This window comes from Nothobranchius furzeri, chromosome 2, assembly GCF_043380555.1.
Source record: "Nothobranchius furzeri strain GRZ-AD chromosome 2, NfurGRZ-RIMD1, whole genome shotgun sequence".
Classification (NCBI taxonomy): Eukaryota; Metazoa; Chordata; class Actinopteri; order Cyprinodontiformes; family Nothobranchiidae; genus Nothobranchius; species Nothobranchius furzeri.
The window spans coordinates 23,552,401-23,569,222 of NC_091742.1; the positions used below are offsets into that span (position 1 = coordinate 23,552,401).

The 16,822-nt window shown below is 41.2% G+C and overlaps 2 protein-coding genes and 1 pseudogene across 2 annotated transcripts in view; 1 reads left to right on the forward strand and 2 right to left on the reverse strand.

The window, feature by feature from the left end:
- The window catches only part of lrfn5b (leucine rich repeat and fibronectin type III domain containing 5b), a 24,284-nt gene extending 18,302 nt beyond the window's left edge, over positions 1–5,982 (reverse strand). Inside the window, exon 1 of the mRNA XM_015948127.3 lies at positions 4,983–5,982. The gene's annotated coding sequence lies outside the window, so the exon portion shown is untranslated. The remainder of the gene's footprint in view (positions 1–4,982) is intronic.
- A 2,537-nt stretch (positions 5,983–8,519) lies between these two features.
- Positions 8,520–9,703, reverse strand: LOC107378168 (sterile alpha motif domain-containing protein 15). The gene is made up of 3 exons (XM_015948239.3): positions 9,553–9,703; positions 9,372–9,470; positions 8,520–8,821 (listed from the first exon to the last, which is right to left on the reverse strand). The coding sequence occupies exons 1-3, from the start codon at positions 9,643–9,645 to the stop codon at positions 8,630–8,632; spliced, it is 384 nt and encodes a 127-aa protein (XP_015803725.3). The 5' UTR covers positions 9,646–9,703; the 3' UTR covers positions 8,520–8,629.
- Positions 9,704–13,411: 3,708 nt separating this feature from the next.
- On the forward strand, positions 13,412–15,164 carry LOC139061945 (methylmalonate-semialdehyde/malonate-semialdehyde dehydrogenase [acylating], mitochondrial-like; annotated as a pseudogene).
- Positions 15,165–16,822: the final 1,658 nt, after the last annotated feature.

Sequence of the window (16,822 nt, forward strand, 5' to 3'; positions counted from 1 at the left end):
AAGATCTGGAACAAAGGTTGGAGTTGAAATCCAGGGGCAGCGTTTATGACCCAGCGGTGGTGAGGAGGCTGCACGCTCAGCTAATTCTGTATCAGATTCCTAAAGTCCGAATCTCTAGTCTCAGTCTGCCACATACTAAACATCTAAAGGACTTGATGGGAAATCTGATGCAGTCGAAAGGATTTTCCAGTCAGAAAAGTGCGTGTGTAAATGTGAGTGTGTGTGTGTGTGTGTGTGTTGGGGGTATAGCAGCATACTAAGCAGAGCCTCACCGCATCAATGGAAGTGCTGTCCGTTAGAATCCACATATCCTCCTTGTAACTCCAAGTGATTCACTCCACATGGCAACACGAGGTATTCTTGCTCGGCTGTGGACGCCGGGTCAGAACATTTTATTAGGTTCTGTTTAATCCCAACTAGAGAGACATTTACATTCACATCTTATTGTCAATTTGTTTGGATCTTGCACCACGGCACTGTGTCCTGATGTGAACTGGGGTTGTCTTCCTTCAGCATCCCCTCTGAACATTCCCCACATCATAAACCTTTACTGGCAATCGCCATGCGAATAACAAAACGTGGTTCTTACTTTTACTTGTTGATGGTTTTTATGACGGTTAGTTTCACATTAGTGGTTTAGGCTCTTTTGAAGTCATGGGTCAGTGTTAAATGCAGAGTTACATGTGTGAGATGGTAAATGGTCTGGATTCGTATAGCGCCTTCTTGCCCCTTCTTTCCACCGGAGCCGTCAGCAGCGCGAGTCGGCCGCGTCTCAGGAGCAGCATGTCGCGGCCCTTACGTGCCGGTTCTATTTTCTACGCGCGACGCCTCTGAAACGGGTCAAGTTCGACATTTTTGGGGAAGGAAAGACAGGAAATCGGACGCGGAAACGGAGCGAAGCTTCCCGAGATTTTCAGAATAAAGAAACGTACTGCTTTCCGGTTGCTTTACTTAAAAAAAAAGTTACTAACCGTGCGGCCCCGTGAGAAGTTATCACCCAGCTAGCGGTCTCCTTTGTTTTTCAGGTCCGTATTGGCGATCATAAAACGGCCAGAACATAAAACACAAACCATGTTGTAGTTTTATTCTGCTTGTTGTTGTGTTTACTGGCGAAGTCACTCGTGTGACTTTGTGCTCTGTCCGTGACAGCTGCTCCCCTGCTGCTTTGCGTCTCGTGGGAAGGGACAAGCAGCAGCTTACGAGCAAGAAGGGGTTAGGGTTCTACAACCCCCCAAGGTTCTTTACAACACAATCAGTCATTTACACGCTGGTGGGCATGAGCTACGATGTAGCCACAGCTGCCTCGGGGTGCACTGACAGAGGGGAGGCCTGCCGAACACAGGCGTCACCGGTCTCTCCGGCCACCACCAGCAGGCAAGGTGGGCTAAGTGTCTTGCCCAAGGACACAACAGCAGCATTCTCTGGTGGGAGATTACCTCTACCTCCTGAGCTACTGCTGTCCCAAGCCCAAATGGGCCTCATTTACGTCATCCATTTTTTAATTCAAGCATGCCATTACCCATGTAGGACCAATCTAACAAATTTCCTCCCAGTTATCAGGCTCTCTTTTTGTGTTTGCCTTAAACCTCCAGATTAAGTAAATGTCAGTAGTTACCCATTGGGATGGACTCAGATTAATACTTGAAGCCTCTAGATAAACAGCCACTACCATTACACCATGGAAGAGGGCAGGCGAGCAAATGCTGCCAAACATAAAAGCAAAATTGGACATTTGATGTTTCTGAAAGGTTGATCAGGATGATTAAAAATGATCGAGGTGACTTGAAAGATTTTACAAAACAGATGCAAATCACTTCCTGTCAGAGTTTCAAACTAAAATCATTTTTTGTTGAGGAATGATGGAGTTATAGCAGTTTTGTTGAAATCTTGAAAATAGCATTATGCAGGCTGCAATATTGCAACGTCTTGCTTGATCCGTTGATACTCTGAGTAGGTCCTGCACATTTTAGATGCCTCCCAGCTTTGGCATAATGGATTCAAATGAGCTAATTGTTAATGATTCTCTAGTATGTTGAAACTGGAACAAACACCTGAAATATGTAAAATGTGAAGGACAAAGGACCTCACAGAGCACAAGAAAAGTGTAGTTTAATATCTGTCATTGACTAAATGCTAGCCATTATTGGGTTAGCTGAGGTTGATTAGCTGTGACCGACATCTAGAATTAGGTTGATTCTAAATACTGCCACACCACCCTTCCTTAAAACGAGGAACAGTTTTGAGCTGTGTGTGGCTAAAATAACCAGACATTCTGCATTTTTCCAATAGGACTACAAAAAATCTTAGCGAGAAGAAAAAATGGCGGATTGGCTCTGTGTTTAGCCGAGGGCCATTACCATATTTGGTAGTTATCCTGACAAAATAAATTACTGATGTAATAAATCGTTTGAAAAACTAAACGGGTGGACAAATATGCCCAAAACTTAATTATTAAATATCTAAATAGCAACTCCAGTGAATAATATAAGCCTTTTTGCTCACTTAGACACTTAAAATGTGAAAAACACTGTGTTAATGGATAAAAAAGTGGGTTTTTCATGTTATGTCTCCTTTAAGTTAAACAGTCATGAGATATTTGGCTAACAAATAGGTCTGACTAACCATCAAAGGTGTGGAACATTGAAATTTTTTGATTATATTTCTGATTATAATCGGTCACTCTGAGTTTTTCATGCAGTCTGAACATGAAAATAGTCTCCTACACATATCTCCTGTATTAGTTTCTGATAGAAAATTGATGGTGAAACTAGGATTTGACTCGCAAAGGGGAAGGCTGTTTTGGGTTTAGTGTCTAGGAAACAGCAGAGATCGTTTCAACTAGTAGAAGCTAACTGTTAGCATTAGCAACTCCACCACACAGCAGAACTCCTTCAGGCATGCGTTATTTGTGGAGATAAAACATCCATGTTGCAAGTCAGTGGCAGAGTCGTATTGCTGTTATCTAATCCGAGGTGAGATGTCCAAATATCACGAAATAAGAATCCTGCCGCAAGGAGCTCAACTGTGATGTGGCTCACTTCTAGTACCTGGAAATGGTGCAACAGTGTTAACCCGTCCCCAGCCCACCCCACACCCCAAGTACAACTTACAAGGCATTCATTCCTACTAGAGACCACTGCAAATGCATTGATTAAACAAGTTTTCGACATCTTTATTGCTAATCTTTTACATGAAAATGTCACTCAACATGTAAAGCTTGAAGCCTATCTTATGCGTGACTCTAAATACCACGAAACCCAAGTTCACCTTTGTTATGGCCGGCCATTGTGTCAGAAAGTGGCACGAGTTTTCCAAGCCTTGATCAAACTTGCGTCACATGTAGCAGAATCAGGCATCCATCTTAACTCTCTCAAAGCACTTCTTCTCTCCTACCTACATTCTCCTCTCCTCTCCTGCCCCCTAGTGGTAAACACAACAAGCTTAAAATCTGCTAACTTTAAAGTTACAGTAACTGCTGTGTTTCCTAAGATCAGTTAACTGCAGCTAGCTGGATTTGGTTTGACTCCAACGGCTAGTGCCAAAGACTTATGCAAGTAAATCTGTGCAATTTGTTCCTATCAGAGCAATTGTTGGGGAAGGCTCTTGTCTACTGCGGCACCAAATTCTAGTTTATAATCTGTAAAACCAACAATGTTGTAGCCATGGACGTAATTTTTGGGGGGGACAGGGGGGACATGTCCCCCCCACTTTTTCCAAAGTCAAGTTTTGACCCCTGTACTTTTTACCATCCATAAACAATATTACGCTATATTAAATTGACACTGGTTGAGCTCTAGGACCAAGTGGAAAACAACCGTTTGTGTTGAAGCCTGTTTCCCATTAGAGCATACTGTAAAGATACCCCCCCACCCCCACCACCACCTCGTGCCCCCCCCCCCCACTTCTAAAGTGAAAATTACGTCCATGGTTGTAGCCAAGTTGAGTTTGCTAGTGTTGATTAGCTCAAACAAGCTTTAACAAAATTAAATGACTGACTCAAACATTTAATGCTAAAGTTTTGAACAAAAATGTTGCACAACATGTTATAAAGATGACTCTTGGTGATGCACAATAAATCAGCATTTACAGTCTCATTTTCTCTGTGTCAGAGGTCCTTGAAACACAGCGAAAAATCAGCTAAATTATTTACACACACATGCACCTCCTTATCAAGCTCTAATAAAGCGTTTCTTACATGCACACACACTCATAGCAGGTGCAAACATGTAAGCGAGCTGGTCTCAATGAAAATTCTTTCTCAGCGAATAAAAACAGTAGCTGTACATTTGGGTCTGGGGTGCACACACAGTCTTCGGTGAAAAGGTTCAGCAGCACATTCACAAAGAGCAAACAGAAGCAGCAAAATGAGGCGTGGGCTTGGTTTCACTAGGGTAGCAGTTACAACGCTGCCTCGGGCGCTCATGAATAATAAGAGACTGATAACTAACACTCCACAGAAGACCCTTATCTGTCAGTGATAGGCACATTTTCTCACTGTCCTTTCCTGTCACCTGGCAACATGCACCCTATTCTTACACTTTCCAAGTCCTCTCTGCATTTGGCTTGTTTAGATTTGAAAAACGAGCCGTGTGTAGTTTGCACATCAGCAATAATCACACCTCTGCATCCTCAAGGCTGCAAAAACACACATCTTTCCACGCCAGGAGAAAAGGCTGAATGTAGCCTAATGTGCATCGGCCATCATCATTCTCAGCTTCACCTGTGGGAGAGAAAAAGCTGCACAGGATGCAGTCAGGTGGATCCTAAAAATAAAACCTCTATCTGACTGCGTGCCTACAAGAATAAGAGGGATTTTTTTGACCTTGCGAGTCATGAGCTGACAATCCCTGTCACAAGAGGGGGTGGGGTGAGATTATTGGAGCCCATTCAAAAATAATGGCCCAGAGAGAACAACTTCAACACAGTTTGTCTCATGAACAAACAGCCCACCCCTTCAAAGGCTTGCAAAATATGAAAGTTACCTTGCAGATGAAACATCAAGCTGAATCAAGGGTGGGTGTCTTTCAGCTCATTTCCTCCCAGGGGGTCTGGCAGCGTACCCAGAGCGGACCTGCCTGAAAATGGGACCGACTCTTGGAAATAATTCAGGTGTCCCGTAAAAACATGCGCCTTGGAAACCTAACGGCCTGCAACACCGGCGGTGCCCTTCAAGAAATCCATAACCATCAGATAAAGGACGACTCCTCCACGCGAACCCCTCATGCCACAATAAATGTTACTCAGATTCCTGCGTCCTAACAGGAGGGGGGAAGGCGCCAGGAGGGTCCCCGGTGAGGCTCGAAGGCTGCAGCTGTGCGGAATCGCCTCTGTTTGCGCATCCGCCTGTGTGCACCTCCAGAGAGGAGGAGAAAACGCCTTTGTAGCGGCAGGCTGCTGCGCTGAATCCGACCAGATGTTCGTATCGCTTTCACGGGCTTGCTTTTTTGTGTCGTTGACGCGGAGCTCAGCGTGCGTCGTTAATCCTGAGCGACTGAGCGCCTGCTGCCATGTCCTCGCTGCTGCGCGCCCGGACTACGCCGACCCGGATCCATGTCTGACCAGAAGCGCTGCGCTCGGAATGGTAATGGGTGCGCTCGGCTCTGAGCTGCACAGAGACCATTTGTGTGCACAGGCAGATATGCACAGCCTCCCAGCCTGTCTCACAGGCAGGCATCATAATTTATTCATGGCCACTGAACTCTATTGCACGAACATGCCGTGGATCTATAATATTCTTGAACTAAAACCCGGGATGTTGATCAGATTCACACACACACATGAGATGAAAAACGAGCCCAGCAATATTGAAAATCCATCCGCTCGTTCGGATGCAGCATCAGCCTGCATCTGGTCCAGGAGAAGCCAAAAATAGCAGCATGGCCGAACCTTCCCTCGTGTATTAGATAGATTTTTGGGTAAGAAAGTGTTGAGCTGGCTGAAACGGAAAGGCCCAACTCCCTCTGGATGAACTTGGGACCAAATCCTTACAACCCTTTTTTTTGTGCAATTTGGCAAAGAATGTGCACAAGAGCGTTTTGTAGTTGTTTGGAGGTGTCATCAGCAATAATGATTGTCAAATATTACCCACATTTTATACATTGACAAGTCCAATTTAGAGGAGCTCTTTACTCTAATAGGCAACTTTTATTTTTCTAGTTAGTTGAATCTTAAATTCAAAAGTGTCACATTTGTATCCGGAATGTACATGGACGTAATTTTTTTTGGGGGGGGGGGGGGGGGGGGGGCAGGGGGACATGTCCCCCCCCCCCCCCCCCCACTTTTTCCAAAGTCAAGTTTTGACCCCTGCACTTTTTACCATCCAAGAACAATATTACGCTATATTAAATTGACACTGGTTGAGCTGTAGGACCAAGCGGAAAACAACCGTTTGTGTTGAAGCCTGTTTCCCATTAGAACATACTGTAAAGATCCCCCCCCCCCCGTGTCCCCCCCACTTCTAAAGTGAAAAATACGTCCATGGGATTGTAAGATTCAATTTAGACATATGATCACATAGATTTAACCTTTTATTGGGTGATTTTATCAATCCTGGATTACCTTAGGGAAAGTTCAAAGCACAGGGGGTTATAGTAATCAATCGATCAACACCAATACCAATAATCAACAATCAATTTAGACTGTGCAAAGTGGAGAGGAAAAGATTACACACCAGTCAAAGGCTGCCAGTTCGCTCTCATCGGACAGACGTCCTCCGAAAAGCATTTATTAAGCACACACACACACACACACACACACACACACACACACACGATTAAAGCACACACATTTTGACATTTCTTAGACTCTCAGGTGGAAAGCTGTAAAAAAAGGGAGACTACGCTTTCTCCAGGTGCACTAAATCAACAAAGCAGTTCCTGGACTTTCTCAGGGGAGTTTTACTGATAAAGGTGGTTTCAAGGCTAGGTCATCCTCCTAAAGCCCCCTCCCTGTAAGACCTGCGGGGGCCTGTTATCTGGCAGTAGAATAAAGGGATGAAGCTACGTTTAAAACACCAGATGCTTAACAGTCAAGACATTAATATCAATTCAATAATGTTAATATCAGTTTTTATCCTACACTTTTCACAGTCAGATTAGATCTTCTTGTATTATGGAGTCACAGACAGGCGTTAGGGGATCTCATCACTCACTTTTATTTTGGAAGGCTACTTTAGTTTTAAGGTAGTCTAAATTTACTTGTTAACAAAAAAAATCTAAAATATTTCAATATCTTTGATTATATTTTATTCCTAAATATTTATTTACAAAATTCAAGAGACCATAAGATGTTGGGGGATCTGTGCACCCCACTTTTATTTTGGCAGGTTATTTAATGTAAATTGGCACAGCAGTTATTTCCAGTCAGAGTTGATGATTAAACAAATCCACACAATCTCCATCAAGAAACTCTGAGATTTTGGAGGATTTCTTCATCCCACTTTTATTTTAACAAGCCATTTCGATTTTACAGCTAATTTTAACCAACAACCACATTTATAATTAGTTTAAAACATTCTGATGTTATTTATCTAGAATTTGTCCTAATTCATCATTTTTGCCCTTTTAAATTTTATTCTAAAAAATTGGTATAAAATTGTAATTTCATGAATGAATGTGATAAAAAAAAAAGTTTGCATGTTTTTTTATTGTTATAAGATGACAACATCAGCATATTAAAATGCTAAATATGGCATTTTTTCAAAGAATTTCGTTATTTTTTTACAATCGCTACCTCACATTCTCTTGGGTGTTCCTGTGAAGTAGTAGTTGTTGTTGTCATTCAAAAAAATTACCCCAAGGATGCAAATCCATAACTCAACCCAATCACAGCAAACCCACTTGAGATCAGCAGTGGTTTGAGCATTTACCCAGAACCGGAGCCTCCTGAAACAGCTGCTTATGCTGTTTTGCATGTGCTCAGTGTCACTCCTCACTAGGAATGTAAGAAAATATCGATATAGCAATATATCGCGATATTTTTTCCTGCGATATTATATCGATGTTCAAAAGCTGTGTATCGATTTTTTTGGAAGAATTTACGTGCAAACGTTTGTGTATTTTCTTTTCTTTTGGTGCAAATCAAATGCCGTCCGCTAGTCAGCAGTAGGGTGCAATGGAGTTTGTTTCCACCACTGAAATGTAAATCCCTCTATTATGGTTCAGATACCTCATGTTAATCATGTTAAGTATCAGTTTGGACCATTTATTGAATTTTCCTACAATAATTTTAGTCTAAAAAAATCGCTATAATTGTCTGACTGAATGTATCGCAATATATCGTGATATATCGTATCGTCTCCCCTGTATCGTGATAAGTATCGTATCGCCAGAATTTCACCAATACACATCCCTACTCCTCACCCAGTACATTTTCAGCAGCTCGTATCCATTTGAAGCAATTTTAAGATAAATACATGCTGACAGCCACCAGAGAAAAGATGATGATTTTTTTTGTTTACAAGCTACATCAACAATGCTACCATGTTGCTGTTGGGGCGTGTTAATGTCAGGGCCTGCTTGTGACCTACCGCAAGCGCCTCATCAGCATCATCGCCAGCCGACAGTGGGTGACTTGAAATGACACTGACCTGACTTGTTTTTCAGTATTTATTTTTTCTTCTTAAACTCTTTCACTGTTTTGATTCATGTTTGGTTCTCAGTTCATCCAAGAACTGAGAGTAGGTGAGACTGTCTGCATGCTTGCCTGTGCGGCTCTTTCTTTCCAGAAACAGGGCCATAGTGTCCCGGGGAAGGTCAGCGATGCTGGCGTTCAGTGGGGTCTCTGAGATCCCCAGCAGCTCACGTATCTGAGCAGAGATGGCCTGTGGGACACACAGCAGGGTCAAAGCTTGGATTTATCCAGCTGAGACAGAGATGATCTTTAGTCACCATGACAACACTTTTTAATCAGCAAAATTGTATTTTCAACCAATTACTAAGCATGCACAGAAAAACATTTACATTTCTACAAAAACAGCAGAAAGAGCACTTTATTTGTGACATCAGTATGAGATGAAAGAGTAAACATCACAGAAGTAAGCTCTCAGTGATCAGAGGTGATTGCTTGGTCACAACAAGCAGCTTTAATTGGATGTCACACTGTTCTGAGATGAAGTGTTAAGCAGGATGTGTGACAGCAGTAAGTTGACACTGCTTTCGCTATCTAAAGTCCACTGAGACAATTTAATTGTTTTTCAAGACTATTACACAGCAAAGTTACATTTTCATAGATGTCCAGCAAAGATCTAGATATTTCTGCATCTACTGATAAGGATAAAAGTAGCAGTACACAAACTTGGTGCTTTTGTTGAGGCAAAATGACCTGATTATAAACTGTAAATGGATTAGGACTCAAAAGAAAAATGTAGTTACCTGCATGTCTTTAAAATCTGTTATTCCAAGCCTTGGCAAGGTGTTACAGTTTACGTGAATGAGCTTTCTTCCAGTGATGAAATTGTCAGTGAAACAAGCCTGTTACAGATATAAAAGAATAAAACCAGCTAAATTAATTACATAATATTACCCGGGTTTAGTTGGAGAAATGTTAGCTTACTTTGTACTGTGGATATCCCAAAAACTCGATCCATTTTGCAACATCATCACAGTCCCACTGTAGGAACTCCATTGTTTGTGAACACGTTGCCATGGAAACGGCTAGCTTCCACTACAGCCCTTGAATGGTTAAAGAGCAAGTCAACCCCTACCAGAGTCTAACTCCACCCCCACTTCATGTTTGAAAAATGCAACAAATGCTATTGCCTAGCAGACCGAGGGCAGAGCTGCTAACAAATACACACACACACACACAGGCTCACGACAGCATTGTGACATCATAATGTACCAGTTTACATCATAGCATACATAGCGGTGGCAGATTTAAATGAAAAAACAGTGCATAGTTTTTACCTGACAACGGCGCAACACTGCCAGTTTTAGGCGGAATATTTAAATTTTAACTATTATGCACTGAAGTGCCAAAATATTGACGACACGCGTCTGCAGCACGATTAGATACTCATTTATTTAGTTTATCAGCAAAAAAAAGTTTATTTGGGGGTGACTTGCAATTTAAAAAGCGGGGTTTTTTTTGTTGAAAAAGGGGTGTCCAAATTTACAGTCTGCCTATGTTGATTCAAAAAATTCTTTGAAAAAAATCAACTAACAAATGAAAAAAGGAGAAAAGGTGAAAAAGCAAAAATGTTAACTATCCTAAAAATGTCAAGAAGGAAGTGCTTCAGGTTTTCTGCCTTCGAAAGGATCCAATCAGCGTCTAATAATTTCAGACGTCTAATTTTCAGACGTTGCAGATAGCGTATACTGATTGGTTGGGAAAACTGTATGCCCTGCTCACAAAGGGTGAAAACAGCGAATGGTATCACGCATTTTTTTATAGATCTACAAACAATCGGCACCTCCATTTTTAAAAGAAACAACAGTAAAACCAGTTTGTAGATCTGAACCATCTGAACGCAGGGTTGCACGCGGCGGTCCTGTACCGTGTGGAGTTCTTGGCACTCAGCGGGTCGTTGGAAGGGCTTTGGAGCTGTTCAAACCATCGACATACATATATGGACATTGGGTTTCCATAGACTCCAATAATAAGTTTTTGTACTAAAATGGGAGGTGGCCACCACCGCCATTTTGACCGTGTCACAGGTTCCGTCAAGCCCAGACAATTCCATAAAAGGGAAGAGAGGTGGAGCTGAGGGTGGGGCTGTAAGGCTGGGATCAACTGACGACACCCGGTCGAACTAGCTACAAGCTAACCTGAAGCTAACCCAAAGCTAACGCGGAGGTGGGAGCTAAGCTAATGGAGGTAGCAACCTAGCTACAACCGGAGTTAACTGTGCACAACACCAGAGCTTCTGAGTCAGAGGTATGCCGGGCTGACCGCTGGGTAAAACCGGGTGGAACACAGAGGTCTCCGAGACCTCCACAAGCCGGCAGCCGCACAGCAGACAAGCGCCAATGCGATCTGAGATGCGCAGAGCTGCCGCTGGGGAAAACCGGGTGGAAAGGTTTCCATCCCAGAGCTCCACAAGCCGGCAGCCCGCTCAGCAGACTGGAGCCGCGATCAGACAGAGATGCGCCGAGCTGCGGGGAGGGGAGAAGAGCTCCACAAGCCGATAGTCGGAACCCAGCTCCACCAACATGTTATATTTCAACCCATTTTCTAAAGTGCAGCATTATGTTAAATGCACTGGGTTTTACCCTATTACATTTAAATTTCATGGTTAAACAGTACATGTTAAAATCTAAGCTCAGCTCGGCAGTGACCTAAAATACATAAATATAATTTTACTTACCGAAATAAATGAAGTGGAGACTCCTTGGACGCTCTATTAGTGCAATTAATGCCACAGCAAGTCATTTTGTCCAACAATTGCACAAAAATATCCAAAAAAGAATACACAAACACAGAGACTCAAAATCCCGGAACAGTTTCCAAGCCAGACCGAGGCTCAGACTGAGGCCTTTCCACGGAGCTAGCTCTGTGGTCACGTGGGTCTGATGCTCATTAATTATACAGAAGTTTAGGCTTTTAATACATAACACTACAATACACTTAAACAGAAGAGTGAGAAAAAAAGTCACCCCCCCCCCCCCCCCCTCAGAGTTGTCATGAGTGTAAACTAGATCATTTAAACCAAAAACATGTTTTGGTACCAGGCTGTAAACATGTTTAGTTCTGCTGTGAAATTGGTATTTTTAACATGGGAGTCAATGAGGATTTGCTCGCTTCTGACACCAGCCCCTAGTGGATGAGGGTGGAACTGCAATTTTTGGTACTTCCAGGTTGAGACCAATTTTTGAGCCGCATCGTGGGGGCTTGGTTCAAACAAATAATGAGTGACCAACATGGCTGCTTTTATGCTCCCTCCACGTTTAAACGTGAAGGTAACTCTCAGTTGTTTTCTGGAGTGCGAGTTTCATTAGCAAAACAGACTAGCGGTTTGCTAACATAACAATCTCCCACCCTGGACACTTTTAAGCGTTCAGACCACAAGACTCCTGTTTGTTAGACATCATGTTGTTGTTTTTTAAACGAATAACTTGTTTTCTGTGTTGATGTTGTTTTTAGGTCCCTGTTCATCTGGGTGGCATGTTTTTCTCTTCAGCTGTAAGAATGACTGTTAGAATGTTCAAATTCCACTTATGTTTGTTATAAAGAAACTATAATTCTGCTCTAAAACTTGGTATCAATTGAAAATGTCTTTTTTTCATGGAAACTTTAAACGTCTCTAAAAGGAAACATAAACATACAATCATATAATATTGTATTTTTGTTATTCTAAATAAAATACAGAAATACAGTATTATATGATAATCTTTCACGGAGACACTATACATTGTATACAGTAGGCACTGCAATAGCAAACGTATAGGACATGGTCAGAGCTAGAAAATAAGACTGTATTGGCAGTAGTTAATGTTTTGTTTGTAGTTTGCTTTCATTAAATAAATATCAACAACCATGCCTCCGCAATTTTTTAACGCCAGTCAGAATTGTGTTTAGTGAAATTGCTTTGTTACATGGTTTGTTTTCTAAACTCCCCAGATTCTAAATTCAAGCAGGAAAAAATTCTGACATCTTTTTCAAGAGATTGAAGGATATCACAGAGTTTCCTGGAAAAAAAAAGTCATACAATTTACACTTGCAATCATCTCAGAATAGGAGAAAAGAGATGCAGACTGCTGTGTAGGTTTGCTGTCACACAAATTACTCATTAAAACGTGAATTGTGACTACCAGATTTCATTCCCTTCTTCTCTTTTAGATATGAGGTGTTCAAAACCTTTTAGAGCTCCTCTTAATGCACAGTAAATCATGCCATTATTGCTGATAATCCTGAAGAGTACATGTCAAAACTGACAGATTAATGAGGGCTTGGACCTAGGGATGCAACGATACCTCATTTTCCAAACCGATACGATACCGGTACTTGGATCTGAATACTCGCCGATACCTATACTTTTACCACACAAAAAATGCAATGATTTGGAATACAGATTTTATTTTCTTCTCTGCTTTCAACAGGAAAAGACTGTGAGGTAGATAAAAAGTAAAATATATGAATACAAATAATCACAAAACTAAAATATTAGGTGAGCAGAAATGACAAGTTACAGTGAAGCCATTTTCAAGCAACTGCAATGGTATCGGTTCCTGGTATCGGTTAACTTTTACCGATACCAGTATTTTATCGGTATCTGCACCGAAACCGATACCAGTATCGGTATCAGTGCATCCCTACTTGGACCTCAAACAAAACACAAATGAACGTAGCACAAATTGTGGGAAATTACTCGTAAATGAGACAGGAAGTATTTTAAAAGAGCAAACAGAACTTGTTGCATTTAAAGGAAAGTGGTTTAAAAAGTTCCCAAAGTCTGGGCAGATGTAATTAATCGATGTCGGTGAACATCGTCATCACACAGCTGGACAAGGAGGTAATTGTAATCATTTGTTTCTTTGATTTTCCAGCCCACCACCAACTTATTTATTGATGGCAAGTTTGTTGAGTCCAGCTCCTCTGAATGGCTGGATGTTCACAACCCTGTGAGTATTCATTAATGACCTCCATTGTTTACAACACACGCTCATTATCCGGCTAAATTGTGGTTTCATAACGTGTAATTTGTGAACATTTCTGTGGGGAAATGAGTCTCGTTGCTAGTTTTATAACAGTTTAATTTGTAAAGTGAAAAGAAAACATTCAGCCCACTCAGCCTGTCGTGTTTTATATCCTCTAAGCGTCCATTCTGATGGAGTGTTGGTCAAATTCTCAGCCTAAAGCTAAACTTTGATGGGTAATTATAATATTAAAAAATCTCTCATCACATATAAATATGAAGCTTTAAATCGGTGTTTCCCGACCCTGCTCATCAGAATTCTGAGATTAAAGTCAGAACTCAGAGAAAAAGGCAGAATTCTGAGAGAAAGACGGATTTCTGAAAAAGTCGGAATTCTGAGAAAATTGTTCAGAATTCCTAAATTAAAGTCTGATTTCTGAGGACAACATCAGATTTCTGAGAAACATAAGCAGAATTCTGAGAGCGAAAGTCAGGATTCTGATAATAAAGTCAGAAATCTGAGAAAACATTCAGAATTCTTAAATACTTTTTCCTCTGTGTGCTTTTTTCAATTATCCTCAGATTTGTGAGTGGACACACTCGCAGCTCATTGGTCTGCTGGTAATCCCTCTAATGTAATTTCTTGTTTTTATCCCTGGTTTACACCATCTAATATCAGAGCTTTGTGAGCAGCTCTGAGCCTTCTTAATGATGTCTAATGAACACAAATGGGCACAGGGTGGCAGGTTAATCTCTACACGCATGATTATGCAGATGTAGTCCCGTTAGTGGAAGGCGTCTGGTTTTTGTTTGAGCTGGTGTTGGTTGCATGTCAATAAACCCTCAAAGTGAACTGTTGTTTGACCCAGATGACATTTGATTTATTATATATTAAGTTATCTACTTGTGAAAAACAACCAGTTCAGCCCACAGATGATACGGGTCAAATTGACCCAAAGGATCAGGTTTTGGATGCGTTCAGCGTTGGGACGAATGGTAAAACTCCACAGCTAATTTCATCTTTCTATCTCTTCACTTTTTATCGATCACCGGGATCATTTTTCTTCCTCTTGCTCCCTCAGAGGTGGTCGAGCACGCCTGCAGTATCACATCCTTGATGCTCGGGGAAACCTTACCCTCCATCACCAAGGACATGGACACTTGCACCTACCGTCTGCCCCTTGGAGTCTGCGCCGGCATCGCCCCTTTTAACCGCCCTGCAATGATCCCCTGTGGATGTTCCCCATCGGGATGGTGTGTGGAAACACGGACCTGATGAAGCCCTCTGAGCGTGTCCCAGGCTGCACCGTGCTTTTGGCTCAACTGCTCCAGGATGCTGGGGCACCAGATGGTGCTCTCAGTGTTATCCGTGGGCAGCATGCAGGTGAGTGTGTGAGTCCCTGTTCTCTCGGGGTTACACTGTGTGTGTGTGTGTGTGTGTGTGTGTGTGTGTGTGTTAATAGTAAACAATAGGAGGGATAAATTTACACAGAAACCTATTCTAAATAACCCGTCTGAACTGCTCCGTAAAGCCGGCTAATAAAGACACCTAACCCTCCCAGCGACATCCTCCACTCCGACAGCTTTCTAGATGAGAGTGTCTGACATCTTTAAACTGAACCTTGTTGGAAGAGTTACAACATGCGTGTAAATTATGTTTTCCTATTCTCTGCCAAATGCACGCACTAGTAGCACGTGCCCTTGTTACGACGAGGAGGAAAGTGGTAGATTTTTTCTGTTTTCTCAGCCGGACATAAAGTGCTACAAGGAGGAGATCTTTGGGCCTGTGCTCGTCGTCCTGGAGGTGGACACCTTAGACGAGGCCAACAGAAACTCTTACGGCCACGGCACGCAAATACACATACAGTGTGGCGTTTACACCGGGCGGGGAGATTCCGTTTTTGTTAAAACTGCATTTCAATCATAGTTTGGTGTTATTTTATATTTAAAAGAAATAGATTTGTTATAATTAAAAAAAGAGTGGGAATGACTTTTTTCAGGAGCATCATTTAGAAGACATTTTGTGTTTTAGTTTTATTAGTTGGGGTGTGGTGACAGCTGAAGTCGTGGAAAAAGGATAAGATCACTACAAAAAAAACTTTTAAAATGTAGTCTTTATTTAAATTGTTTCAGACACACATTAAAGAAAGGAACTACGATGTGGGAAACAAAATTCAGCTTCACTTTGACGTCAGCATATTTTTAGACTAATTACTGCGGTGGCTAATTTGCATCATCTTAGCCTGTCATTACACGAGGAACTCATATTTGCACAGTCTGAAACGCCTCTGCTCATTTTTCCTGTCAGTGTTATTAATAGCTAATAAACCAAAGCATTTGTGGATGCAGTTGGATAAACACACAACCACTTAAAGCCTTGAATGCCATGCTCGAGCAGAATCAGGGGTTGTGTGTCTCATGGTGCGATTGTACAGCAAATCTGAGTGGAATTTCTTATCTGCATCACTAGTTACTTTCAGTTATATTCTTTTAAATATCATGAACCAGAAATGTAAAACATATTTATCATTTGTGATCAAATATCTGAGATTAAATTAAAAACAGCAGTGTTGTACAAACTTCAAAACTTGCCCTTTTCCTTCTCTCACCATCAGCCACAAGAAAACGAATTATTAAATTCTTGAAGTTTTGATTAAAACTCAAGTTTGTGTGGGCTGAACCTTAATGTCTGTACACCAATGCCTACGCTTAAAAATGAAAATGTTGCTAATCTGCCTAATGTCATTTTTGAGCATCCTAAAAAAATTATCCCGAGGTTTTTATTTTTATCTATTTAGATTTATCACAACATTGTAATGATATTATCAACTAATATTCTACACATGATTCTGAGAAAACTCATTCTACCTGAAATTTGAGTTTCTTAAAATTCTAGTTATGATATCCTCAATGTCTCTTTCATAGAAAAAATAACATTTGTAGATATTTAGAGCTGAAACACTTGATTAGAAAAGGAATGAAATGTTAAATGCAGACAGGAAGAGCTTTATGAATACATGACATATTCTTTTTCAACAAGAAGATTTATATATAGATTATGTAGATAAATGTTAAACTTCAAACGTTTTATTGCCTCAACTTTAGTAGCTGAAATAATATTTTTACCTGTAGGAAAGAGGCACTTAATATTTTCAATTCTGATCTGACATGTAAGAGTTTAATTTTGACAAATAGTAAAATTTTCTTTAAACGTAATTTATTAATAACTAAGTTAATGAGTGGTGTAAT

Excerpts from the sequence above, each read along its gene's own strand:
- LOC107378168 (XM_015948239.3), bottom strand. The coding sequence starts at position 9,645 with ATGGCAACGTGTTCACAAACAATGGAGTTCCTACAGTGGGACTGTGAT. Across the intron at positions 9,471-9,552 it reads TGGGATATCCACAGTACAAA|GCTTGTTTCACTGACAATTT; the intron begins GTAAGCTAACAT and ends TATCTGTAACAG. Across the intron at positions 8,822-9,371 it reads CAGATTTTAAAGACATGCAG|GCCATCTCTGCTCAGATACG; the intron begins GTAACTACATTT and ends TGTGTCCCACAG.